General features: G+C 40.5%; 2 protein-coding genes and 1 long non-coding RNA gene across 17 annotated transcripts in view; 1 reads left to right on the top strand and 2 right to left on the bottom strand.

Annotated features, from left to right (window-relative positions):
* Fam71d (family with sequence similarity 71 member D) overlaps positions 1-5,383 on the bottom strand; it is a 32,202-nt gene extending 26,819 nt beyond the window's left edge. Inside the window, exon 1 of the mRNA XM_013354459.1 lies at positions 5,262-5,383. The gene's annotated coding sequence lies outside the window, so the exon portion shown is untranslated. The remainder of the gene's footprint in view (positions 1-5,261) is intronic.
* Positions 5,384-12,987: 7,604 nt separating this feature from the next.
* The window catches only part of Gphn (gephyrin), a 351,545-nt gene continuing 336,539 nt past the window's right edge, over positions 12,988-27,993 (bottom strand). For all 15 annotated transcript variants that reach the window (XM_026779610.1, XM_026779623.1, XM_005343244.3 and 12 more), the window contains 5 exons: positions 23,346-23,419; positions 22,549-22,613; positions 17,356-17,459; positions 14,965-15,061; positions 12,988-13,979 (listed from right to left, as the gene is read on the bottom strand). In XM_026779610.1, the coding sequence (XP_026635411.1) occupies positions 13,846-13,979; positions 14,965-15,061; positions 17,356-17,459; positions 22,549-22,613; positions 23,346-23,419 (474 nt within the window). In that variant the 3' untranslated portion in view covers positions 12,988-13,845. The remainder of the gene's footprint in view (positions 13,980-14,964; positions 15,062-17,355; positions 17,460-22,548; positions 22,614-23,345; positions 23,420-27,993) is intronic.
* LOC101993562 lies at positions 13,792-22,507 on the top strand. The gene is made up of 3 exons (XR_258112.3): positions 13,792-14,105; positions 17,346-17,509; positions 22,323-22,507. It is a non-coding gene; the product is annotated as an uncharacterized LOC101993562 (long non-coding RNA).

Below are 27,993 nucleotides of genomic sequence, written 5' to 3'. Positions count from 1 at the left end.
ATGAAAAATAATTTTAGAAAACAATCCCACTTGAGAGATGGGTGTATCTAGGACTTCAGGCCATAGAGAGAGAAGAGAGAAGGATTAGGAGACAAAATAAAATGAATCTAAAACACACACACACACACACACACACACACACACACACACACACACACAAAGTAAAAATGAAAAATAATTTTAGAAAACAATCCCACTTGAGAGATGGGTGTATCTAGGACTTCAGGCCATAGAGAGAGAAGAGAGAAGGATTAGGAGACAACCTTGAATGAGTCTTGCCCTTCTTCATCTCTCTTGGGTCTTCAAACAAAAGTGAGTTCAGATAAAGAGCAGAAAATGTGCCAGTCTCGATTATCATCTCTGACATGAAGTGGTTCTTTTTTTTTTGATGAAAGTGCTGAAATTACTTTGATACTTACTTTTGGGTTAGTAGATTGAATTTTGAGTGGATTTCTAAATTTTCATTTTATTCTTTATTTTATTTTATTTTTTGAGACAGGGTTTCCTCAGCATAACAGCCCTGGCTGTTCTGGAACTTTCTCTGTAAACCAGGCTGGCCTCAAACTCACAGAGATCTGCCTGCTTCTGCCTCCCAAATGTTGGGATTAAAGACAGGTGCCACCACTGCCTGGCTTATTCTTAATTACAATGTAATTATATGATTTCCTCCTCCTCCCTCCAGCCCCTCCCATGTCCCCTCACTCCCTCTCAAACTAGTGTCTTTTTATTTATTACTGTTACATGAAAATGAACTACAAATATATGAATAAATATATAAATGCAACCGTTGAGTCCGTTTAAGTGTTGCTTGTATATTTGTGATTTTAGGACTGACCACATGGTATTGGATAACAAAATAGGGTACTCATCCCTGGAGAAGACTGAGTCTCCCTCTCTGAGAAGTTGTTAATTGCCTGTAGCTCTTCATCTAGGGGTGGGGCCCCATGAGATTTCCCACAAGCAGATTGGCATGTACACCAGTATTGTCATTGTTTGCGTCTTGTTAGAAAAAGCTATGTTATTGAGGTTTCATGGGTGTGGCTTCACTGTCATTGGGAAGACACAATCTCATGGATCCTATGACAGCAGATTTCCTGGTCTTCTGGTTCTTGTGTTGTTTTTACTCTTTCTTGCATGATGTTCCCTGATCACGAGGAGTAAAGGTTTTGTTGCAGATGTATTAATTGAGGCGAGGATCAGCTCCCCATGGCCAGTCTTCTCTCCATCTTGACCAGTTGTGGTTTTCTGTAATGGTCTCCATCTACTGATAAAAAACAACTTGCTGGATGAGGCGTGTGATACACTGACCTGAGGATATAAGAATGAGCATTGACAAGGCAGTTAAGACTCACGCTCATTTAGGAAAGTAGCAGGTGTAGGTTCTCCTTGAAGATCCACAGCTTCACTAGCCCAAGGGAATTCGCTCTTCCCAATATCAGTCATGATTTCCTTTCTGTTGATCAGCTGTTGACTTCCACCTAGACATTAGTGCCACTGTTGAGCCTCTAGGGCTATCTGTGGCTCAGAGACATCACAGCTCTGTAACACTATTGCTTGCTTTCCTTTTCATGTATAGAACCTTCTGGCACTATGAAAGCTCATCCTCAGCGGGGCTTTGGGTCAGGTCCAGCTCGAATCCTCTGTGTCCTGTATCCAAAGTGCCTTCAGCAATAGGGACTCACCTTCAACTTTTGGGAGGCAACCAAGGGCAACAGCAATTGTCTATATTATTTTAAGAGAATCTTGGGCTCCCCAGACCAACAACTGGTAAGGAAGTTTTCAGACCCAGTATTGCGGGTTTTGTTAGTCCATAGTTGTTCTGGGATGCATTATCATCTTGCATGACGTGGCTTCATTTACCACACACACATATACACTACACATACATATGTATTGTATATATTTTTAGGTAAATATGGTTCTCTATTTTTTCAAGCATCCCTAGTATGATTTTTTAATACAATTAAAAATTTAGATTTTATGTATATGAGAGTTATGTCTACGTGTATGCATGTGCGCCATGTGCATGTCTGATGCCTATAAAAAGGCATTGGGTCCCCTGGAGCTGGGGTTGTGAGTCCTGGCAACTGAACCCAAGTCCTCTGCAAGAGCAATAACAGCTCTTAACTACCAAGTCATTTCCCCAGCTAATATTTTGACTAGTGTTATTGCTAATTGATTTGATATTATCTGCAACCTGCATCTGCCTCTCTCTTCAGTGATTCTAATAAGATGGCAGAGGATGGTCTGTGGAGGAAATTTTGGACCCCTCCCCAATACCAGTGAACACTACGAATGGTTCATTAAACCACTTAATTGATTATTTACTATGTCCACTCTCAATATCTGGAGATGTAGCAAGATTTTGGCCTCCAGTTTTGCAAATAGGTCTTTACTTAATTATATATACATATTAAAATTTCCCAATAACATTAAGTATTAAAAAATAGCAGTTACCAATCACAGAGTGGAGCTGTTTGGAGCATCATAATCTCTTTGAAGATGTTCCCAACATAATTGTGCCTAGTGGTTATACTGACCACTAAGAAGTGGTTTTCTCTTGAAGAGAAGCAGATGGGTTCAGGGTGCCTCTCCCATACCTTTGCTGTGCTCTGTTCTGCTTCCTTGCACGAGAAGCCCAACAGCTCCGCCGTAGCCCTTTCCATGCGCTGTAGATTTTGTTTCGTAGTGGATGTGGTGCTGTAACCCTAGCACTGCTGAGATGGGCGCAGAGGAGCATGAGTATCTGGCAGCTGGACTACAGCGAGACTTTGTTACAACAGCCAAAAACTCCTTATGAACAGTTCCAGTTTGTGTGGGATTAAATGTTAAAGACAGTTTGTTTCCATAATAATTTTACCTTTATTTTGTTCCTGTTTTTGAGGGATGGTCTCTCTGCTTTGCTAATCTCCTGAACTGATTATGTAGATAAAATGTAGCTCTAATAGATTTGTGTTAAGTAATGTGTGACTAGAACAGAAGCAAGCTTCATGGGTGTGCAGACACATTTGTTACAATATGTTCTTCTAGAGTTGTGTCTGCCATGTGTGGTGTGCATGCCCGTAACGCCAGCACTTGGCAAGCTAGGCAGGAGAATCTGGAATATAATGTCATCCTCAATCACATAACAAATTTGAGGTCAGCCTGGGCTGCACAAAACTGTCTCAAAAAACTCTAACTCCAACCAAAACCAAAACCCCAAATTGTGCATTTTCTCAACTATAGTTTATATTTTCCAACAGTTTATGACTTTTCCTAGGCCTACCTAATGCCCTGTGCATCGCACTAAACAGGTAAGAAACAGAACAGTATTGAAGTCTAGGGCGTCTGCAGCACTGCAGCATCGTGAAGAAATCCAGTCCCTAACTCCTTTGTCACTAGCGAATCCTCTAATGAGTTCTCATCCTTCCTAATGCTGAGACCCTTTAATACAGCTCTTCACATTGTGGGGACCCCCAACCATAAAATTATTTTTGTTGCTACTTCATAACTGTAATTTTGCTACTGTTGTGAATTGTAATGCGAATATTTTTGGAGTTAGAGGTTTGACAAAAGGGTCTCGACTCCCGGGTTGAGACCCACTACGCCACAGTCTTTGTCTTTCTCCGACCCAGTGCTTCCCCCTCACATCTCTGTTTCCCAGTTTCAGCTGAATGGAGATTCCTTCAGCAGCTCTGCTCGTAAGGCTGTAGTTTTCCACAGAACTGCAGTGTAATTTTCAGCAGAAAAGCATTGTTGGATATATTTAATAAAAGAGGTTCCATGTTAAATCCAATTACAGGCCAGAAACCATTGCCAGTCATGTAACCAGGACAATAGTGTCTCCAGCCAGGGCGGAGCCTCCTCAGCTTTGTCATACAGGGTCCACCGCTGAGGATGGGGTTAAGGACAGGATGAACAGGCGGGGCGTGTGTTCCTGCTGTGCAGATGCCCTGTTCCTAGGAGGAAATGCAATCAGCCAGAACATTTGGAAAAGTGGCAGCGTGGGCGTTAATGGAACAGTGCAGAGGGAGTGCGAGAGGCTCAGGCACCAGTGTGGAAGGGAAGTGCATTTTGCTTGGGTTTTCTGACTGCCTAATACAGGAAGATGCCCACAGATACTTAATGTCTTTAAACACTTTCTATTCACCATTTCCAATGTGATCTTTTCTCTCCCGTATTTAAAAACTAATCTTCATGCATAGCAAAGTTGAAAGAATTCTATAGACCCGACATGCATATTTCCCTGTGATCTTTTTCTCTTATTGCGCTATTTACATATATAATTACACAATAGCTTCTGCATGGTAGCCTTTGCCTTTCACTCATTAAAACTTCTCTTGATGCTACCTGACGGCCTTGAACTCTCGACTGTCCAACTGTGGCCTCTCGAGGAGCTGGGACTATATGCGTGCATTAGCCAATTCAGCCTGTCACTTTCAATGCACTACGAGGCATCTTTTGAGGCCAGGCCCATCACAGTTCTAGTCTGCAATTTTGGTTGAGAAGTTCTGACTGCAGTGGGCTCCTCTTTTCTCCCTGGTGCTCCCCTTTCAGCTCTGAGCATCAGACCCTGTGGATCCCCCTTCCACTTGAATAATTACAAGTGAGTCTTCTAATGAATCAGTCTCTTCTTTTCCCAGTCACTGGGATGGTGATTTAAAACTCAAGTTTAAAAGCAACCCAGAAAGCATGCTTTCATTTCAGATTTAAACTGTCAGTGAGGGTTGTATGTGTTTACTGTGTATACAAGTGCACGGGCGTGTGTGTTTGTGTGTGTGTGTGTGTGTGCACGCACATGCATGTGCCAGAGGACAATCTTGGGTGTTCTTCAGATGCCATTCACTCTTTTGGGGAGACAAAGTCTCTCGGTGGCTCAGTACTTGCCTGGCAGGTAAGGTTACTGGCCAGTGAGTCCCAGGGCTCCACGCATCTCTATCTTCCCAGTGCTAAGATTATAAACAGGTACTGCCGCCCCCATCTTACTAAGATGTGCGTTCTAGGAACTCCTGGACTCAGCTCCTGCTGTATCAACTAAGCTATCTCCACAGGCCCAGTGAGATTAATTTTAAATAAAAGAAGTTTAGTCGCCAACTATTAGGTCTCAAAAATGATTTTTTTTTAAAAAAAATGTTCTAGTTAAGGTACAAAAAAATGAAACCAGGGAAAAGAGGAAGATGGGAAGAAAGGCCCTCATGCCTCAGATAGCCATATTAATCAAACCATCCATTCCCCTCTTCTTCAGGCTCACATCCAGGCTGCTGTGACCAACACAAACTTACGTAGAAGCAAGGCTGAAAGGGGTCACCAGAATCTCCTGGGTGTTGAACAGGAGAATGGTTTCCAAGTAGCACACGTCTGCTTCTCTCTTCACATTTCTTTAGCAGAAGGTGTTCTGTGTACTGGACAGCCAGCTGAGCACAGGGTGAAGTAGAACTGCCTGGCATTGTTCTACTACCTCTGCATCACAATGTGCTGACATAGCTCTGAAGGAAGAAGGGCACTGGGAAGGAGCGACCGAGAGACCAGCCAACCCCAGAGACGATGTCTAGTGCTGGCATTCCCGAGAAGCCCAGCCTGGCCAGAGGAAGCTCTGAGGCTTTTTGGAGGTGAAAACCATCCCGATGATAGCATGACTGGAAAAGATATAATAAAAATTGAGAAGACATCATTTATCCTTCAGTTGATAATGTATCATTCCGTTGCCCTCTGTTCTGGTTTTCAGAACCTCAAAGGCATTTTGAGCATCTGTGAAGAAAAGGCTTCAAGCTTCAAGTGTGCTTGGAGGCTCATACCTGTAATTCCCGCACTTACGAGGCAGAGGAAGGAGGACTGCAAGGAGCTTGAAGCCAGCCCAGGCTACACAGTAAGTTTGAAGCCAGCCTGTACTGTAGAGTGAGAGCCTATGTAAAATACAAAACAAAACAAAATGAAAGCAATACAGACCAAACCACTAAACAAACCAAAACCATTCCCATCCCCACTAAAGCAAAACTGAGAAACAAACAAACAAACAAACAAACAAACCCCAAAGTAGCATGTGAGAATTCACTGTGATGAAGATTTTCTCTTCTGAATGGTGCCCGAAGGAATCTGGGAACACGGGCAAGGGACACTTTGTCCAATGTGATACTTTAGGGGTGTTTTCAGAAGAGGTAATGCCTAAGGTAAAGGTTATTGTATTTTGCTTTACGCCCTTCCTTCGTTTGTGGTGCAGGAGAACAAATCCAGGGCCTTGTGCATGGAAGACTCAGTGCTCTGCCACTGAGTCACACCTCTAATCCCCAGGAGAGTTATTCAAAGAGCAGTCAGCCTGAGCAAGGGCAGGAGGCATCAAATGACTTGGATTTGAGGGAGCAACTGCTTGCAAAATAGTCTAGTGTGTCAGAGGAAGAACCCTGAAGTTGGGGAAGTGTTGCAGAGAGCTTTGAATGCACAGGTTTCCCTGTAAGGAAGTCTGTATAGAGAGATCTTATAGTCTGGTTTGGTCACTCCAATAGCCATGTCAAAGAAAGATTTGAGGAGAGCAGTTCTGCAAGCTGAGACCAAGGCCCTGGAGGAGGGAAGAAAAGGAGGGGTTGTTTGGGAGCTGTGAACAGTGTCAGAATTTGGTGACTCAGTGAATGTGTGGGGGCAGAGAAAGAAGCAGGATGACTCAGGTTTCGGCTCTGCAATACTGGGTGCACGCTGGCGCCTCTCACTAGGGAACAAGTAGGAATAGAGGAACAGGTATGGGGGCGGGAATGCACTGTTCGTTTGCAGTGACCTTTGTTTAGTCTGATGCCTTGCATTCAGTTGGTGTCTACCTGTCTTTCTTTCTGAAACCAGCAGGGTTTTCACAGGAGCCCCTGGTGATACCTGCCCCAGGCAGGAGATGATGGAGTACTAACCCCCAAGCTTCACACTGAGGCAGTCAGTGCCATGTGGCGCTCGTCTGTATTTCAGAATTCCCCCCATCCCTCTTGCATTGAGGGTTTCCTTCCTGAAGGTTCATTCTTTTTGCCCTTCCCTGTCTGAGATGCTCCTCCCCCACCTTCTCATGTGGGGGTCATTTCCATTTTTCAAAAATCAGCTCAGTTGTCACCTGTTTGGAGAATTCTTGGTCTGGCCTTAGGTGAATAAGCCCCTCAGCTCCAAATCTAACTTGGCTACACCCTGTGGTGGGCTGGAGCTCTCTGCAAACTCCACTGCTTTCTCCAGCTGCCTTTGTTAGACTTCACAATCGGTGGCATTAGACTAGAAGCAACTTGGGAATCAGTAGGAGGGAGAAGGGACTGGGTTCGTTCCTGTTGCCTTGTTTCTGTCACCATGACAACGGCAACGGTCTGTACTATTTGGTATTTTATTTTATTCTAACCTCTTGCACCTCCAACCCTGCAGCTATGGGGGATTCTCTCCCTGGAGTACTGAGCCCTGTAAAGAGTCGAGTTTCTAGATCTGACCCCTTAGGCTCTCTAGAAGCTACCCCCACCCTAGGATTTGCAGTTGCTTCCTCTTGCCCTTAGCTCTGACACCTGTCTGATGGAGGAAGGTCATTTCCTATTACTACACCTGTCTCTTTTGTGCTTTCCTCTCCTATTGTCTCCCTGTGGGATTACCAACAGTGATTTCTGCCTTTCATAAAATGTCTGCATCTTGACTATACTGCAGAACCTGATTTAGGACTACACTAACAGTATGTATACTTTTTTTCTGTCTCATACGTTGCCTTTGTTATGGATTATCAGGAATGGCTCATTAATTCTCATATCCTTGGTGCCTACAACGGAGCCTGACATCTTGAATGAACTCAGTTGATGTTTCTTCAATGAACTGAATTATTTTAAAAGATTATATACATGAGCCAGGTATGGTGGCACACACTTGTAATTCTAGTGCTCAGAGGCAGAAGCAGGAGGATTATTGCAAGCTTGAGGCTAGACTGATTTAATTCTAAGTGCCCAGCCAGCTAGCTAGTCAGGGCTACACAGCAAGGCTGTGTTTTAAAAACAAATGGACAAAACAAAGACAAAGGAAAACAAAGAAAAAGGCCAGAATTGAGCAATTTATTAAATCCTTAAGCTTTAGGCTACTTTATCAGTGGATTCTGTAGCAATGTAATTCTCTCAAGAAAGTCAAGTACAGTATTTACTGAATGAAAATGAGAAATAAAAAGGAAAGGAAAGGACATGACTGCTCCTAAGTATGGAGGAGGAGGAAGGTAAGAGGGAGAGCACTGGTAGAGGGAGGGGCATCTGGGAGTCCCGAGTGGGCATGACCAGGCTTAGTTGTGCCATGTGGGGAAAGGGGGAGGGGAGAGAGAGAGAGAGAGGGTAACAGGGACCAGGTGCTGTAGCGAGGAGGCCCAAAGGTACAAAGAGGTACAAAATGTCTGGATTATATGGGGAACAGGAGCCCAGTCCCCTGGACTGGAGAGTAAGGAGCGGGGGGGGGGGGTATGCCAGCCAGGAGAACCCCATAACAGGTAGGGACTGAGGGATTGGCTGAAGAACCTGGTGGGTAGGTCTGCTTTCATATGTTAAATAGGCACCTCAGTCATTTGTCCCAGGTTTAAAACCCAACACTTACTTTTAAGCTATATTAGAATACAATATTTTGTTTAGTTCTAGAACAATCATTAGTGGAATAACAGAACAGTCTGCTTTGATTCTGTGTGGAATGCACCTCTACTTTCTATAACTGAGGGTGATAATGCTTACCTTGGTAATGTTTATTGAAGATCACGAGTTGATAATTAGTTAGAACTGCAAAGTTTGTTTGTTAGCCAAGAATTTAAAAATGAAAGTCATCCAGAGAATCCACTTGCAACATCACTTAACAACATTTACCTGGAAAACAATCTGTCTATGTTCCATTTTTCATTGTGTGATATGGTTTACAAAATCAAAGCACAGAGTCCCCAAGTCTGGTTAACTATTGTACAGCTATAAGAATCTGAAAGTATTGTCTAGACTTTAAGTTTAGATTAGCAAGACAAAGAAAACTTGAATATAGTGCATATGCTTAATTTTTAGATAGTTTCTGTAAAATAAATGTGAATAAATTAAATGACATAGGCAAGTAGATAAACAGATGAAAGCGGAACCATTTTATTGCTCTGAAACTTTCAAACTCCCCTGTAGCCTGTTCAAATATCATATCTTTCCCATTTTCTAATTCTCAGAGAAAAATGTCTTTTCTTTTCCAGTTTGATTTGGCTGCTAGGGTCCTTAAAATCCAGCCCTTCTTTCATTTCTTCCTCCATTTAGAAAACTGTTAGAATTTTGAGCACCCAAAGCTCTGTTTCTTACTCAAAGCCTGCTCTCACAGGTCATCAGTTTGAAGTCACATGTCTTCTCCCACATAGGCTCCAAAGCATTGATATTCAATTTATGTTTTTAATGACTCTTATTTTCAGTGTCGCTATTGAAATTCTGCTCTCATAGCTCATAAATGACTGCCTACTTAATAAGCATTCTTTTTTTCCAATTTCATGCATATTCTTGGGATCTCATTTTTGTTATTTCTTTTGCATCTGGCAGTCAGTTCTCTTTCCTTGAGATTCTTCTGTCTTGGTTTGAGAGATGTTGTGCTCCTGTCTGTCTTCAACCAATATGCTGAGGCCCTGCCTGCTTGGCTTATTGTTAACTCATCCTCGCGGGTCATTTATGTGAATGAGCTCTTGAGTTGTATCCAGTCTGTACGTTTTGAATTCCTAACCAGAACTTCTAAATGCTTCTCTATGGGATATACTGTTTTGATTTTCTCATTAGCTAGCATTTTCTGCCTGGAGACTTGGGTTCATTCCTTCTTGCTCTGGCTTCCTCTCTAGAACTTGTACATGAATTCAGTTATCAGTTCTTCCCATGTTCTCTCCAGCAGTGAGTTCACCTGTCCCTTTTCCTTACCAGCGCCTTATCTCCTCCAAACTTATGTCTTCCACTTCCCTCTAGTTTAACCAGATCTTGCAGCTCCCACAACATTTGTCTTATTTCTGATCACACGTCCTTGGTCAAGACTTTCCAACAGTTTTGTCCCTGGAATAAATCCAGATGCCTTCACTTAGTATTCAAGAACTTTACAGTCTGAGTCTTCCAGATGTGACCTCTCCCCACTCCACCCCTATCTTTTTTTTTAAAAAATATTTATTTATTTATTATGTATACAATATTCTGTCTGTGTATATGCCTGCAGGCCAGAAGAGGCCACCAGACCCCATTACAGATGGTTGTGAGCCACCATGTGGTTGCTGGGAATTGAACTCAGGACCTTTGGAAGAGCAGGCAATGCTCTTAACCTCTGAACCATCTCTCCAGCCCCTCCACCCCGATCTTATATCAACCTGTTTCCATAGTTCAGTGGACTTGAGCCGTGGTTCCAGCTTTGAACCTTGTTCTGTGTGCTAGCTGTGTGACTTCTGTCCTGGTTTCTCCATCCGAAACATGAATCATGGGTGTTGTGACAGTAAACAGTGCTTGGAACAATGCCTGGCATGCAGTAAGTGCTATTTAATGCTTCCTTGCACCCATTTACTGAGGCCTACACACGTGGGCCTCCATGTGCTGTAAGTTCTAAGGCCTGGGGAGCATGCGTGAGCTCTGGAGCTCTGGAGCTAAGACCGTATTATGGTATTGGTCACAGTTTGCACACTCTGTCGTGCATTATGAAAGATACAGTCCAGCTCCTCGCACAGCTTGTCTTCTCTCTGGTAGAGCACAGGTGCAGCTGCTTCTCTTTCTTCGTTTCTGTAAGTAGAGGTATGGCATATTTTGTATCCACACATAGTAGTTGCTCATTTCTTAAGTGAATGTGAAGAACTATGTGTTTTCATTGACCTCTATTAACTCTTCAGCTGCACAAACAGAATAAAACATTCCACTTTAAGCTCCCAATAGCAAATGTCATTAAAAGTACAAGTTTTGCCATTGTAATGTGTTACTTTGTTTCTTAGTCTGTTTTACTAAGCATATTCTAGAATATAGGGCCTTCCTGTAATATCAATTGAAAAATATCTTGAAGTTTTTGTTAAAAGAAATATCCTATGTACACTCATAAGTGGGTATTAGACATAAAGCAAAGGATAACCAGTCTATAGTCCATGATCCTAAGGAAGCTAGGAAACAAGGAGAACCCTAAGAGAGACATACATGGATCCCACTGGGAAGGGGAAACAGACGAGAATTCCTGAGAAAATTGGGAGTTTGTGGGGCGGGGGGGGGGAAGGAGATGGGAGAAGGGGAGGGAGGCGGGGAATGTGAGGGAATGGGATGCTCAAGAAGAGGGGGGAGGAGATGGGAGAAGGGGAGGGAGGCGGAGAATATGAGGGAATGGGATGCTCAAGAAGAGGGAAGGACAGGGAAGGAGAGGAAGGAAAGAGATATCTTGATTGAGGGAACCATTATGGGGCTAGCAAGAAACATGGCACTAGGGAAATTCCCAGGAATCCACAAGGATGACCCCAGATAAGACTCCAAGCAACAGGGGAGAAGATGCCTAAACTGGTCTTCCTCTGTAATTAGATTAATGACTGCCTTCATTGTCATCATAGAACCTTCATCTAGCAACTGACGGAAGCAGATAAAGATCCACAGCAAAGCCCTGGGCCAAAAGAGGGAAGGGTGATAACATGAGCAAAAGGGTGAAGACCATGATGAGGATACCCACAGAGACATCTGACTGAGCTATATGAGCTCATTGGCTCTGCACTGATAGCGGGGGAACCTGCATAGCACCAAAGTAGGCCCACTGAATGTGGGAGACAGATGTGAGGCTTGGGCAGTCTATGGAGCCACTGGAAGTGGGACCAGGACGTATCCCTAGTGCTTGAACTGGTATCTAGGTGCACATTCTTTTTGGAGGGACACCTTGCTCAGCATAGATATGGGAGAGGGCCTTGGTCCTGACTAGAAGTGATGTGTCAGACTTTGTTAACTACCTATGGCAAGCCTTAACCTTTCTGAGGAGTGGATGGGGAAGGGTAGGGAATGAGGAGAGGAGGGAGTGGGAACAGGGATAGCTATGTAAAACCAGAAAAGAATGTATTAAAAAATTCGTACATTAAAAAAAAATAATTGGAAAATGTAAAAAAAAAAAAAAGAAAAGAAAAAAGAAAAAGAAATATCCTAGCTAGGCAGCAGTGGCACACACCTTTAATCCCAGCACTCAGGAGGCAGAGACAGGTGATCTCTGAGTCTGAGGCCAGCCTGGTCTACAGGGCAAGTTCTAGGCCAGCCAGAGCTACACAGAGAAACCCTGTCACGAAAAACCAAACAAAAAAAAAGTTGGGAGGTGGAGGGGGGAGTCATCCTAGAGCATGCTTTCAAAGGGACCACACCTCCACATTTCTATCTTCTTCCAAACGTGATTTAAAACATTTCTAATGTCATCTGTGGTGACACACACCCTTTAATCCTGTCACTTGGGTGGCAGAGGCAGTTGAGTCTTGTCCCCGGACAACCGGAGCTATATTGTGGGATCCTGCCTCAAGAAACAAAAGAAAACAAAAATTCCAGGCACTCTTCTAAGGTTTTGATTCATAACTTAGTTTTTCCTTTTCTTCAAAGAACTGTACATATCCAAAGTTGGTAGCTAAAAGGTATTTTTTTCTAAGTAATAAAGTATCTTTCCTTTAGCGATGCTTGCTGTTTATCCGGCCATCACCAGAAAAGCAGAAAATGGGCAGATGTCTTACTAACAGACCCCAGTGCTATCAGTCCCTAGTTTACATCTCCCATACGAGCAGCCTTGGCAGGCTATCTTAAGAATTATTTTACTGGGCTGGAGAGATGGCTCAGCAGTTAAGAGCATTGCCTGCTCTTCCAAAGGTCCTGAGTTCAAATCCCAGCAACCACATGGTGCATCACAACCATCTGTAATGAGGTCTGGTGCCCTCTTCTGGCCTGCATGGAATATTGCATTAAAAATAAATAAATATTAAAAAAAAAGAATTATTTTACTTAGGTAGAGTTCGGTCAGGATGGAGTAATAATCTTCTCTTTCTAAATAACAAGGCCAGCACACACATTTTTAAATAATGATCAAGGATTTTTTTTTTATTCATTAAGTTTCAGTATCATTACAGAAAATGTTATGGTACAGAGTTGTTTAACATTATTTGTTTTTGCTCTTGATTTCCACATGAATGCTGGTAACACTAATATCTGTACAAGATCAGTCTTTGATTTTATTTTATTTGTGTTCTGTACAATTTTAAATGTGTTGGTTAAAAAGGCTGTCAGCACTTAAGGAAGCATTTCCCCCCGGTTTGTTTGTTTAAATAAAAAGTATCCAGTTACCGCCTGCGAGTGCGGTGCCAGAGGCTGCTGGGATGAGAGCGTCCCTGGGTGCTCAGCAGGGACAGTTCTCGTGGCAGGGCGGGCCTCCGAGCAGTCACTCCTCTTTTGGCACAGTGCACACAAACACGAGATACATGATAAAGAACAAGCAGAAGCTCTCTGTAAAGCAGTTATGAAGCATACTAAGAAGGGAAACCCCAGTGTTGCCTACACTAGTATAAATAAGCAGACAGCCTTGATTAAGAGCATAAGTAGTTGTATTTAAAGATGAGAAAAACACAAGTTCTGCAGGCACCTACCGCTGTCTACTAAAAGCTATCGCTATCAGATCTAGCATTGAACACACAAAGCAATTTGCAAGAAAGGAAAATTTTGCTTTGATATAATCAGAATAGAATTGTCTGTTAAGATTTATTCTTAGGTGTGTTTTTTCTTTAAAAGGTATTTAAGTTCATCTGAAATATAGTTCAAGATGTTGACTATACAGATCAACTTTTATCCAGATCAGAAAAACTAGCTGTGCCGTTGCATATTACAGGATACAGTCAATGATATGTGGACATGCATCAAAGCTTTCTCCTGTTGGTGACCATCATAGCCGTCCAATGACCATGACATCCACCACCTCGCCCTTGTGGAGTTCCACGTACTGCTCTGTCTTTGGAGGTAGCATCAATAATCCATTGGCGCTGCGCATGCTCATCAGACGACTGCTCATCTGATTACCTGGAATGAAATACTCTAATTACTGCAGCACAGACATCAGGAAGTACACGTGGAGAGGCCAGCAAATGAGTGCAGGGCTCCAAGGAGAGAGATGATCAGTCTTCCCAGTACCTTTCCAGGTGAAATGTATGTTCTAGATCCTTTACCTTCTCAGCAAAACTTTAAAAACAAATATTAGATGTTTTTATTGAATAAAATAGTTGTTTATAGCCACGAAAAATGCCACAGAAATTCTCACATCAGGGTAAATTTGTATAAAAATAAATCCTTTTAGAAACTTAATGACAGCAGCTATCATTTAGGTGCTTTATGGTCATTTTATGAACTCTCTTATTTAACTCTTACAAGATGCCAAAAGTCTCAGGTACGCTGCCTAAGGTCCTGCTAATTAGGCTGGTGGCCAACTTGCATGCAGACCTCTGTGATGACAAAGGCTTGTGAATCACTCTTGTCTACAGCTGATACAGGGCCTCTGTTTCAAGGTAACAGTTTCTGTGGGGCTGCATCAAAACTTGGGCAAAATAGGACTAGAAAAGATGGGACAAAGGTTGAAAGCTGAGAGTGCTATGCTCCAGAGTCATCAACATGGCTTTATCCTTAAAATTTATCAGTGCCTAGGGTATAATAGGGTCCACAAATATCATATTATAAATTTGACTTTTCCCTCACATTTCAGGATAACAGCTACTGTGTTCTCCTTTCCTGTCCACCAGTCATGTTCAGAGGGCTGCTTGACCAAATAGATCAAAATCTGTAATTCTACTTGTATATCAAATGTTTATCTAGAAAACATGGCTCAGTGAAATAGGGAAACAATGTATAAGAATAACTTATTTCATCTAACCTTTCAAAAAGAGAAGTGTAGAACAATTATCCATTTTATTATCGCCAAGGAAAAGACATGATTGGCATAGCTGTTATTTGTGGTTTGTTTTTCAGAATGAGTGCACAGGCATCCCTGGGTGTTCAGGTGTGAATGACTGACCTGTACTCTGGGCCCAGGGCAGTGGTTCTTGGTGATGCCAAGTCAGTATACACCGGTGGTACTCTGGGCGCGGGTCCAGTTTTACGTCACATGACAACTATAGCATAAAGAGGCAAAGAAATTTAATTTGGTCACCTAATCATTTTTTCAGAATTACAGAGAATACAGTGAGCCTGGATAGATAATATCCTTGTTTTTCTACATTGCTGTCATTTCCATCTTGTTTTCAATCCAGGAAGCTCAGAGGTTGATTGCTATTGTAAAGAAAGAATGCAAGAAGACGGTGTTCAAAATGCGGGAAAGGACAGATTGTATGGGTTGGAGTGATCCTGGACCTAGGAAATGAGAAATGGAAGCAGTATCTTAATATTGAGAGGAAAAGCAGTAGATCTAACCAACAAATTCAACATCCATCCATCCATCCATCCATCCATCCATCCATCCATCCATCCATCCATCCATCAATATTCATTGTAGATTTAGTATGTGGTAGGAATTCCTCACCTACCCATTTATAGGACAATTTTCAATATACAAGGAAAAGACTTTTTATATTGCTTATGTAACCCTTGCTGGTAGCATAGCTGCCTATTGCTCCTAAATTATTTTGTGATTTTCTCTTAATTTCTCTGTCTCTGTGTTCTCCAGTGCTAAATTGCAGGAACCGCTTACATGGCTGTTTTGCAGCCAGTTTTAAGGAAGAGATAGTAGATATTAAAATGAAATAAATGTGAGGATTCCTGAGAGCTTTGCAGTATTGGATAAACCATATGTCTCTTAGAGCAATGTGGATTTTCCCTGCTTCCTCAGCTCAGCAACTGTGAAGATAGTAAATTCTCCATTACTGGGTTGACTGTGTAAATCTATTAGAACTTTGACTTTTTGATCTGATCATAAATCTGCTCATACTCGCCTTCCTTCCTCTCCCTCCATCTCTGTTTCTGACTATGCTAACAATTCTAAGAGTATTTCCTTGTGATCCTGAAAGGAAGCTCTACTTGGAGGTGGGATGATTTGGTAGACAGAACACTACGCCCGGCTAATTGATTTTAAATGATTTTAGGGAAAGAAGATGCTCTTATCTTCTTTTATTCACAAATTCCCAGTAATAGAAGTATAAATGTTAAGGCTGACGATGGCCTAGATTTTCAAAAACATTTTAATTTTATGTATATGTGTTCATGTGCACATGCAAATGCCACAGCTACATGTTGGTGTCAGAGGACAGCGGTTCAGGAAGTCAGTTTTTTCCACCATGTGGGTGTCCCAGGCATTGGACTCTGGATGTCAGGCTTGGCAGCACGTGCCTTTATCTGCTGAGCCATCCTGTCAGTTGTCTTAGACGTTTTTATATTGTGTATCTGGAATAATATTTTATTACTATTTCTTCTTTTGTGTTTTAGTTATTTATTTTTAAAAATAACATATTTTTATTTCATGTACATTTGTTTTTTGTCTGTGTGAAAGTGTTGATCCCCTGAACTGGAGGTCCAGGCAGTTATGAGCTGCTGGGAATTGAAGAACATGTCCTCTGGAAGAACAGCCAATGCTCTTAACCACTGACTCCTCTCTTCAGCCCCTCTTCTGTGTTTCACATTCTTCTGGTCAACTAAGCAAAGAATTGTGTCATACGTAAATTACTTTAAAACTTTTGAAAAGTAATAGCTTGTTTCTATAGGCTATGATGTCAAGAAAGTCATTAGTAACACAGAAAATGTATACTTGGTTGAGTAGTAATTTAGTAGTAAATTAGTAGTGTGGCTAGAGAAAGGGACTCTTATTATAGTTATAGCCCTTGTTTGACTAATGCTGTGTTGAATAGTACTTTCGCCTTCTCCTGAAGTGCCATAGTCTTTTAGTCCTTTGCCCTTTTTGAATTTTTTGAAGAGCAAGCATATACAAAGGAGCAAGTTTACGTCTAGCGTGTGGTGCAGGCTGTTTGCTGTTTGCTGACTGGTTCTTAGGGCCCACTAGATGTTTGCAGACTTGATCTCTGCATTCTTTTAAGTGTTTTTAAACTTTAAGACACTGTATTTATTTTTATGTGTACGGGTTTTTTGCCGGTATATGTCTGTATGCCATTGCATGTACATTGCCTGAGGAGAAGGCCAGAAGAGGGGTCAGATCCCTAGGACTGGAGTTATACACCGTTGTGGGAATTGAACCTAGGTCCTATTATAGAACAGCCATTATTTTTTACTTCTGAGCCATCTCTCTTTATGTTGGACGGAAATAAAAGTAAATTTTTTTCTCCCACATTTCATCACAAAGGAGAGACTATTAATACATTTATGAGAAAATGAATATGAAATTCTAGGTATCTGTTTTAGGCTGTTAGTAATTGTTTTTACTAAGCTTCCATTTTTGTTTCTGGTCATTAGGAAACATTACCCTGGCTTTGATGATGGTTGGCCGAGGATCCAAGATACCCTGCATCTTTCTCAGTGCAGGTACAACAAAGAGGTTGCAGGTGACCACAGCTGATACAGGATTCCCTGAAAGTCAATCAAACAGTTATTTATATTACATCACACAAATCTGTCAGGTAATTATATCTGTGTATATGGTGGTCAGCTGTGATAGAACGTGACAGAAGTGACCAGTCATTAGTCTATTCTTCTGAATCCAACAGAATGATAGAATAGAGGGACACTTAACCACATGCTGCAGAGGGTAAGACCCGAACCTTTTGGTTTTCCATGAAATACAAAGAGGTCTGATACTCAGTTTTTAGACACCATTTCTGCTTTCCTGAGAGCCTTGCACTGAAAGCCATTGCTAACCTTGGTGTATGAGCATTTGTGTGTGCACAGAAGGTTGTGGGTAGGTAGACATTGAACCTTGAGCTGCTTTCATATAAAGCACACATACTCTCCTACTGAGTACTTACTCAATTTTAATAAATTAAAAATCTTTTAATATAGCTTCTGTTATTTTTAAAGTATTTCTACTGTAGCAATATGATACAAGTAAAAGAAAATATAGACATGAAACTTTATGTACAACTATTTTTATTCAGACATATCTTTAAATTTAAAATATGGTACCCAACAACTCAAGCTGTAAAAGATTTAAGATGAATAAGATTATGGTGTGAACTGCAACTTCAACTCCCACAAGGAAGCTCAGTTCTCAGTGTATCTGAGGAACAGGGCCATGGTGACAAAACCTCAGAGAGGACATAGGATTGGCCCAATGTAGAGCTGGTGTTCTTGTAGAAAACAGAAGGGGTGGCAGAAGTATGTGTGTCAGAGGTAAGGCCATGGGGCTCAGAAGGCAGCTGACTGCAGAGCAGAGAGACATCAGAGATCAGCAGTGGTCTTAGAATTGAGAAACAAGTTCCCATATTTCCACTGTCCACCCTGGGGTCCACTTATGGCAGTGGAGCAGCTGGAGTGGACTATGGCAATATCAGGGATCCATCACTCCTCTCCAGGAGAAGGACTGCTAGATATGCTTTGCACTTCAAAAGGACGGGTGGCTATGAAAGAACAATCTACAAAGAAGAGATTTCTGTTGTTTGTGTGGTGTCCTTAGCTAACGCCCAGTTTGTACTCAAGCTAGACAACATTGCAAGCCCCAAATGTTATTTTGTTTTGATACAGTCTCTGAGCATTCAGGCTGCCCTTGCATTTAAGGCAAACTCAGCCTCCCAGATGCAGGGATTACACTACCAACTCTTATGAATCTGACTAAACTCACCCACAAAACTTCATTTTTCTCTCCAGTAAAGATGACATGACTCTTCAGGTCCATTCTAGTTCTAAAACCCATTTCTATTATACGGTTGTATGTGATGATGTTGGTTGGCATTGGTAGTGGGGAACCAGCTGTTCCTTTTCCTTAAGTGCTGCTAATTCTGTCCTCAAAGTAACAGACAAGGGCCAGGCTATCCAGTTACCAGATCAAACCGCACCTTCAGTTCTCTTATACCAGGAGCTAAGGAGGGATTTTTACCCTTGATCAGCATATTTACACTAATTGGGATGAATGAGGACATTTTCATGCATACATTTTATGTTTGGTTTTCCCTCATCACTGTTCTCTTCTCTCCCTCCCCATTACTGGCGTTTTCCCTTCATCTTGAAAAACAGCATCTCTTCTTTAAAGTCTTTCATTTTTAAAATCTGGATTCTGCATATAGAGAAAATAGTATTTGGGATTAAAGGCATGTACCACCACCATCCAGCGAAAATGTAAATTTATAGACCTTTAGAATACAACAAGGGTACCTCTGAGGAGGATATATATATATATATATATATATATATATATATATATATATATCAAAGTGTTCTCAAAGAACTTAGTATTTATCAATGCCTTAGGATAAGAACAAACCAGACTCAGAATCAAGACTAAAAAAAAATACAAAGAAAGGATCCATTTTTTAAAAAAACCGATACTTCAATAATACAAATATAGTTTTCAAACTCTTAGCCAACTAAGAAAATAAAAAAATCCAAAATAATAAAATTGGAGATAGAGACAGAGACCCACACTGGAGCACTGGACTGAGCTCTCAAGGTCCCAGTGAGGAGCAGAAGGAGGGAGAACCTGAGCAAAGAAGTCGGGACCACGAGGGGTGCACCCACCCACTGAGACAGTGGATCTGATCTACTGGGAGCTCACCAGGGCCAGCTGGACTGTGACTGAAAAAGCACGGGATGAAACTGGACTCTCTGAACATGGCGAACAATGAGGGCTGATGAGAAGCCAAGGACAATGGCAAGGGGTTTTGATCCTACTTAATTTTCTGGCTTTGTGGGCGCCTAGCCAGTTTGGATGTTCACCTTTCAAGATATGGACGGAGCGGGGAGGACCTAAGACTTACCACAGGGCAGGGCACCCTGACTGCTCTTTGGACTGGAGAGGGAGGGGGAGAAGGGTGGGAGAAGGGGGAGAAGAGTGGGAGGAAGGGGAGGGAAATGGGAGGCTGGGAGGAGGCGGAAACTTGTTTTTTTTTCCTTTTCTCAATAAAAAAATAAAATAAAAAAAATTGTGAATGAAAGCAGTTCCTAGTTAAGTTTGAAGGATCACTGAAGAATGGGGAAAACTTGCATTCTAGTGACTGTCTAACTAGATACATACAGAAAAGGCCTCTAACAAAGACTCAGACATTGTGAGAAAAGCCATGAGGAAACTAGGAAGAAGGACAATAAGCCAGTATGTGGCAAATTTATAACCAACATTAAGTAAAAGGGATAAAGCTAAAAGTATGTCCTTAACTCCAGAATGAGGCAAGGTGTCCACTCTTACTCATTGTAGTGCTTAGAAGTCTTAGCTAGAACAGAGGCAAGCGAGAAGAAGAAAAGTGCAGGCTGGAAAGATGGAATCAAATTATCTTGTTTTATAGACGATATGATCCTAAGGATCCACCTGAAAACCCTTAGACCTGGTAAATTCAGCAAAGTAGGAGACAAAGTTCTATACTTTCTATGTATGTAATGAATGTGCTGGGAAAGAAATCAGAAGGAAAAAAAGCATTCACAATTGCTTCCAAAGATAAAAATTAGTAAATTGTGACTGTTTCTGCATAGTAGTTATGACAATGAATAACATTTCTTTGTTGTTATCTATCTTATCTAAGTTTTTATAAAGAGGGTTTGATTTTATTCTTTTTTTCATTTTGGTTTTTCAAGACAAGGTTTCTCTGTTTAGATCTGGCCATCCTAGAACTTGCTCTGTAGACCAGGCTGTCCTCAAACTCACAGAGATCACCTGTTTCCTGAGTGCTGGGATTAAAGGCATATGTCGCCATTGCCTGGCTCAAAGGTTTAATTTTTAATTTAATTCATTTTTATTTATTTTACTGTGTGTATGTGCCATAACACACATGTGAAGGTCACAGGCCAATTTGTAGAAGTTGGTTCTCTCTCTACCATATGTGTCCAAGGCTTTGAATTCAGGTTTGCAGCCTTGGTTGCAGGTGCCTTAATGCACTGAGCCATTTTGACAGTCCCAATTTCCATGTTTTTACAGTGAACATGTAATTTTAAAAAGTTAAAAATTATAATATGTAAAACTCTTACACTGGCTATAACTCATTAAGATTGGTGAAAATCTTTAAGTATATGGTCTTCAAGAAAGCAGAAATACACTCTGGAAACTGAAAGTCCTTGTCAGAGGAATACCTTTGCTCTAGGTAGGATCAGGACATGTGAGTTGTTGCTGCCCTCTTTTGGTTCATCCAGGAGCAATGGAAGGTGTTTCAAATAGAAACAGTGATTTGAAGAGAGCTTTTAATTTTGTAGTTTCTGTGGAACATTCATATATCATCAAGAATGGGTTTCCACAATAGTGATCTTTGTTCTAGTATCAAACAGTCTAATCCATATGTTAAGTTGTGCATATGGATAAAGCAGTCTCTTTCAGTAGACAGAATGAAGCTGGGAAGAAGAGCTCATTTTTTATAGAATAGTTTTCAGAGTATCTGAGGGAATATCAGAGGTCTTAAGTTTAGCTGTATGCCACAGATATTTAAGGTTGCTTTACTTATATTTCGTCTTAGTATTTTCTGAATGACACAAGTCTATTTTTATGCTTATGGAATGAATAGGATTTAAAACATTAAGATTTTAAATTCTTCTGTCTGTTTCTTTTCTTTTAATAATTCTAGGATCCACTTAATATAAAAAGCAAATAAATTGTCAAATCCCGTAAGATTTGTGAGTCTGAAAGGATAAGTAGTTACTTTTCTTAAGAATTGGTGTTAACAAAATGGGGATTTGAATAGAATTATTACAGGATTTTAATTTTTAAGACTAGGTCTTTATAGCCAAGGCTGGCCTTGAACCTGTGGTGATCCTCCTGCCTCAGCCTCACTAGAGTTGGAATTATAATTAAAGGATAGTTTAAAAAAATAACAAGTAGATATGTAAAGTTCTAAACTGCTTTAAAATTGATCAAGATTCACAAAGACTTAAGATGCATGGCTGCAAGTAATAAAAACCAAATTAACAAATTCTTAGAAACTGGACTACCTTGGTTTTCTACAGTCTGAACATTCAAGTTTCTGCTTGAATGGGAGCAATGCTGATGTCAGACAGGTGACATGTGAACGCGGGCTGAGGCATACCAGGATCAGCAGCTCTGCCTCCTTTCCCTAATCACCAAGACCAGAAGCACAGTTGTCCTTGTTTGCATACAGATAAGATCATGCTATGTAGCCCAGGCTGGCCTCATTTCATGATATTCCTGTCTCAGCCACCTGAGTGCTGAGATTACAGATATGTATTGCCATGCCTGGCTATATGTGATCTAGAAGTTTCATGTTTGGTAGTACGTCTAGTTGTGAGATCTAATTAGAATGTGTATATATATATATATATATCCCTTATATTTGGATATCATCTTAGGGCCGAGGACTGTGTCCTGGAAGAACATTCTGGTTGGACTAGGTGTTAGTCCTGTTTTATAGGTGAAGAACTAGCATCAGAGAAGGTAAGTAGTTTGCCAATTAGTAAGACTATTCAGATTATAAATCAAGTGATGTTGACTAGAGACTGGCCATCTGAGAAACCTATTTTTTTTTTTTTGGTCATTTTTCTAGAAAATGGAGAAAACAATTTTAATGATTCTTACCTGGTAGTGCAAAAATAATTTTTCTTACACCATCAATATCCAAAGTTGCAAATGTTGTTGGCAAGCTAGAAAAAAAAGCGCACTTGTTTGTGATTGCTAAGTAACAGCAAAAGGTTAGAGATTTAATCACTAAGTGAAAAATGTGTGGATTTGATTGGATCCTGAATTATAACAACTATTAAAAAGCATTCTTTCTCTTGACATTTAGGAGACTTAGATACTGATTATGATATTAAGTTACATGAAAATTATTTATTTTTTAGATAAGACAATATTATTGTATTTATATAGGTCAGTGTTCTTGCTCTTCTGATTTAAGAAAATGACATGCTGTTTAGAGTTAGCTTTAAAACAATCTAGCTTCATCTCCCCAAAAAGAGGTTGGGAAATTGATAAAGCAGATATAACTGCATGCTGGTAGTACTGACTTCAGTCATAGGCATGTGTTTGGGTTCACTGTTTTTCTACTTCCCTGTATATTTTAGAAATTTCATGCTAAACTATTTTTAAAAAGAATGAAGGGGTAGGGAAAAAAGAGGGAAGGGTACTAGACATGGTAATTAAAAAGGAATCAAAGTTAGAAAATTGCTTTGCTTTGCTTATACGAAACTCATGGATCCATAAAATGAAATCTTATTTCAAACTGAACTGAACATATGCAAAGAATTCTAGTACTAAAATATTTTCTTTATTAAAATGAGTAACCCATAATAAAAACTGTAAAAACAAAGCCTTTAAAACTTAATTAGTTAAAGCAATCCAAATAACCTAAAATATTATATAAATTATTTTCATACCCTGGCTTCATAAAAACCCTGCCAAAATGGATCTGCGCATGAAGATCAATGTCCAGCACCTGCTTGAGATAGTCCTGCAAACAAGAAAAACAGTTACTTTATTTTCAGACATTTTAACACAGTAATGGAAATAAAATTGATTTATGACTGAGAGGAACATCTTTGCTATTTTTATGAAGTTGTTTTGCTTAACTCAACTAATCATTCCTCATTCACTCATTTACTCATCTAATAATTATTTTGGGGGTGCTTTGTGTATGTAGAGTATCAGTTGAGGCTCAAGGGAATATTACTCAAATAAAAGAGATATTTTCCTGCCTCCCTAGAAGGTACATTGTAGAGCCAGAGGTGATGCATAATACCTGTAGTCCCAGTACTTGGGAGGAAGAGATGGGAGAATCACATGTTCAAGGCCAGCCTGGGCTAGATAGTAACACTGTCTTAAAAACATAAAGAAAATTATAATCTGGTAGAGGAAACAAGATAATAACTAGAATAACCATAGAAATGTTTTTACTTGATGGGTTTGTCTCTGAGATAAAATTCTATGACCAAGAAAGACCATTAATAAAGAAGTCTTAGGAAGTTGTATTTGGTGTGGCAAGATGTGCTCACGGTCACAACAGTGGTACAAATGTTAGGGGTAACTAATTGTTTTCTGATTAGATCTAAGCCATGTCTAAGTGGAGGAAACACATTCCTGCTATGATGAATCTGGCTAACAACCATGGCTGGGGAGCTTATCGGCCCCAGGATGAACCTACTATTATCATTCTGCCAAATGAACGTAGTATTAAACTGTCCTCTAACTTCATATTACTGGTAGGTTAGTGCAACCACCAGGCCTCATTAGAGAGGTTTCTTTGTGCAGAAACAGTTGTTAATGCAGCATCTCACAGCTGGCCAAAGTGCAGAGGAGTGCTCAGCAACAGGTGGACCTTCCTAAGGCTCAGGGACCAGTGCACAAGTGGGGGCAGATTCAAGAGTCCACCGCTAACTGAGAAACTGTAGGCAACTGATGGTTTTTCTGGGGAAGCTGTGTCAGCTCCTGGTAGGCCGACCACACTCTATTGATGGAGGAGTGCAGGAGTGCGAGCCTTTGAGATGTGTCAGACCAACTCACTCTCTTCCTGTTTTCCTTCCATTCTTTTTCAGGGCGTGTCATCTCCAGGCAGGGTTTCTCTGAGTAGCACTGGCTGGCTGTACTAAAACTTGCTCTGTAAACCAGGCTAATCTCAAGCTCGCAGAGATCCACCTGCTTCTGCCTCCTGAGTGCTAGGATCAAAGGAGTACACCACCACCCAGCTCCAACTCACTTTCTAGTACTTCAGCATATTCTCGGTGTTTAGGACAAAGCCTTGAGTTTCATTGATAAATGTCACATCAAAGAGTCCTGTATCTTCTAGCACTCTTTTACAATCCTTTGTCTCCTCAGTCAGTCTTTATACCTACATGGTAAACACTGATCGATTAGACATCTCTTAACCTTACCTAATTTCAAAGTGATATTTTTCTTCAAAGGGATATTTTTCTGGATTTAAGTTCTCTATTGGCAGTACATTTTTTTTTGAATTTTGGAAATGCTATGCTATTTGATTGTGTTCTGGGTTCTATCATGTATGTCTAAATAATCTCTGTTAATTTAATTTTCACTTTTGAGGCAAAGCGCTCTGGTGACATTGCTCATTTTTTCAGTAGTTTTGCCAGGATTACTCAAGTGTGGTTTCTTTCTGGTTATCCTACTTTTGATTAGCAGAGCTCCCAGAATCTCTGGCTGGCTTTTCTTTTTCTTCCTTCCTTCCTTTTTCTTTTCTTTCCTTTTTTTTAAAACAAGTTTTGAAAAATCTTTGTTAGGGCTGGAGGATGGTTCGGGCAGTGAACTGGTTGCTATGCAAGCTTGAGGGACTATCTTAGTATTCCCAGCACCCACCTAGAAAGCCAGGCTTAGTGGTAGATGCTTCTAATTCTATCTCTGGGGAGGCAGGTAGATCCTTGGAGCTTGCTGGCCAGTCAACCTAGTTAAACTGGGAAGCTCCAGGTTCAGTGAAAAACCTTACCTAAAAACAAACAAAAGAGATGGAGTGCAAGCATGTACACGCGCACACACATACACATACACACACACACACACACACACACACCTACCTCTGCCAATGTTTCTAAAGTATAGTTTATGCTCACTTTCTCTTCCTAAACTTTATCTATCAATGTTAAGATTCTTTACCATATTTATATCACCCTCTTCCATATTTTTATTGTTTTCCTAAACTCTTTTGTGGACTTCTATTTCTGAAGTTCTCATTATTGTTACTTTTTCTTCACTGTATAACAGCTTTTAAAGATTCATGTGAGACAATATAAAATATCAGTAACACTTCTACAGCTCTTTTATAAAATTTTCTTCTCTCAATTTTAAGTCATTTTGCTAGAAAGCTCTGGATCATGATATATTCCTCCAGAAAAGATTTGTTTTCTTTTAGCAATCAGTTGAGGTAAATTCAGATTATTCTCCTTATCCAGGGACTGAAGTAATTTTATACTGGGTTTCAGTTCCTTTAAAGGCCGATGTTTTGTCTGTGGCTTTAGAGCACTGCCCTTCTTCAAGGTTTTAAACTAAAGTCTGAGATATTTTCCAGATACTCTCCTCTAGGCAAAATTTTAAATGCTTTTCTTTCTTTCCTTCCTTCCTTTCTTTTTTGAGACAGGGTTTCACCATGTAGCCCTGGCTGTTATGGAACTTGCTATACAGACCAGGTACACCTGGTCTGCCTCTGCTTCCCAAGTGCTGGGTTAAAGGTGTGTACCACCATGCCCAAATAAACCTTGACTTTTAAAGAATTATGAAAAATTTGTTTCCAGGACAGGCTCCAAAACCACAGAGAAACCCTGTCTCGAAAAACCAAAAAAAAGAAAAAAAAGAAAAGAAAAATTTGTTTGCTTCATTATCTTCTCAGTTACTCTTTTATACTTGGCTTCTTGGTCTTTTGTGCCAATACCTCCTGCTCCAACAATCCTTGGGGATTTGTGATTTTTTTTTTTCCTTTTTGAGACAAGGTTCTGTTATCTATTTATGCAGCCCAGACTGGCTTTGAATTCAAGGTCTTGCCTCAGCCTCCCAGTGGTGGAATTACAGGCAGCTGCTACTATACTCGGTTTCAGCAAATGTTTCCAAATGCTTATTAAGTATCAAGAATTCTATGTGCTGAGGATATAATGGCCAGACATGGCCTTGAAACAAGGAAACTATATTATGTATTTTTACTAGATGAAAACAATTCTTTAAAAGTAGATTAACAAAATAAATGCCATTTGTGGTACATGCTACAAAGGAACAATCAGGCACTGTGTGAGAGAATACTAGGAAGTGGGCTAGAGAATTAGGAAAGGCCGTTATAGAAGGGGTGGTGACTAAGCCCTGCAGAACAAGAGGGATACAGGCATGCGAAATGTTGAGGAAAGAGAGTGAATTATGTCATTTTGAAAGTAACTTTTCAAGGTTACTAAATAAGCTAAAATCTTTAACTGATAGTTAACTAGTAAATAATTGTTAGATACTTAAGATAATTTTTATGTAAGATGTAATACTAAATTATTGATTGCTAAGTATAGTTTTAAGTTAACAAATTTTTAAGAATGTAATTTACTTATTTTTATATGCTATAGAGAGGTCAGAACTTTAGAAGTGACTTTCATTTGTCTTGTTTTATAAACCATGCCTAAACCAAGTCTTAGTAATTACATTTTAGTTAACTCAGTCTTAATGAACTTACATGTGTGTGGGTGCCAGAGGTGGACTTAGATATCTCCCTCAATTGCTCTCCATCTTTTAAGAGAATTCTTGAAAAAGAGTGAGGAAGGGGTGGGTGCACACATGTGTATGTGTGTGTGTGATTATGCTAAGGGCAGGTCAGAGGCCAACTCAAGGGAATTGGTTCTATTCTTCCACCATGTATGTTCTGGGACTCAAACTAGGGTCATTAGTCTTAGAAGCAAGCATTCTTACATGGTGAGCCACATTACTGGCCCCTTTCCACCTTGTTATTATTATTATTATTTTAAATTTTTTTTTCGAGACAAGGTTTCTTTATGTAGCCCTGGCTGTCCTGGAACTCGATCTGTAGACCAGAATGGCTTGGACTCACAGAGATCTACCTGCTTTTGCCTCCCGAGTGCGGGATTAAAGGTGTGCACCACCACTGCCTGGCTTCCACCTTAGTTTTTAAGTGGGATTTATCACTGACCCTGGAACTCACGGATGTGGGATTCTATCCTCCTGCCTTTGCTCTACAGCTCTGGAATTACAGTGTATGCTGCTGCACTTTCCCTTGTGCTCTGGAGATCTGAGTTGAGGTCCTCATGCCTGTGTTACAAGAATCTTATTGATTGAGCCCCTCCCCCACCCACTGCATCTTTGATGTTAAGTTATATTTTCCTGTTTGGATTTATACTTATTCTGTTTCTGGTTAAAGAAACACAACAAAGAACAAATTCCCCTTACTTGGGAGTGAGCAAAACATGTCCCAAACATGTTACTTATAAGTATATTAAAAAGATCTGTCTGTCTGTCTGTCTGTCTGTCTGTCTGTCTGTCTGTCTGTCTGTCTGTCTGTCTGTCTGTCTATCTATCTATCTATCTATCTATCTATCT

The sequence above is a fragment of the Microtus ochrogaster genome, chromosome 1 (genome assembly GCF_000317375.1).
Source record: "Microtus ochrogaster isolate Prairie Vole_2 chromosome 1, MicOch1.0, whole genome shotgun sequence".
NCBI classification, from domain to species: domain Eukaryota; kingdom Metazoa; phylum Chordata; class Mammalia; order Rodentia; family Cricetidae; genus Microtus; species Microtus ochrogaster.
Note: the sequence above shows the minus strand (reverse complement) of the source record. Positions and strands in the feature narration are given on the sequence as shown.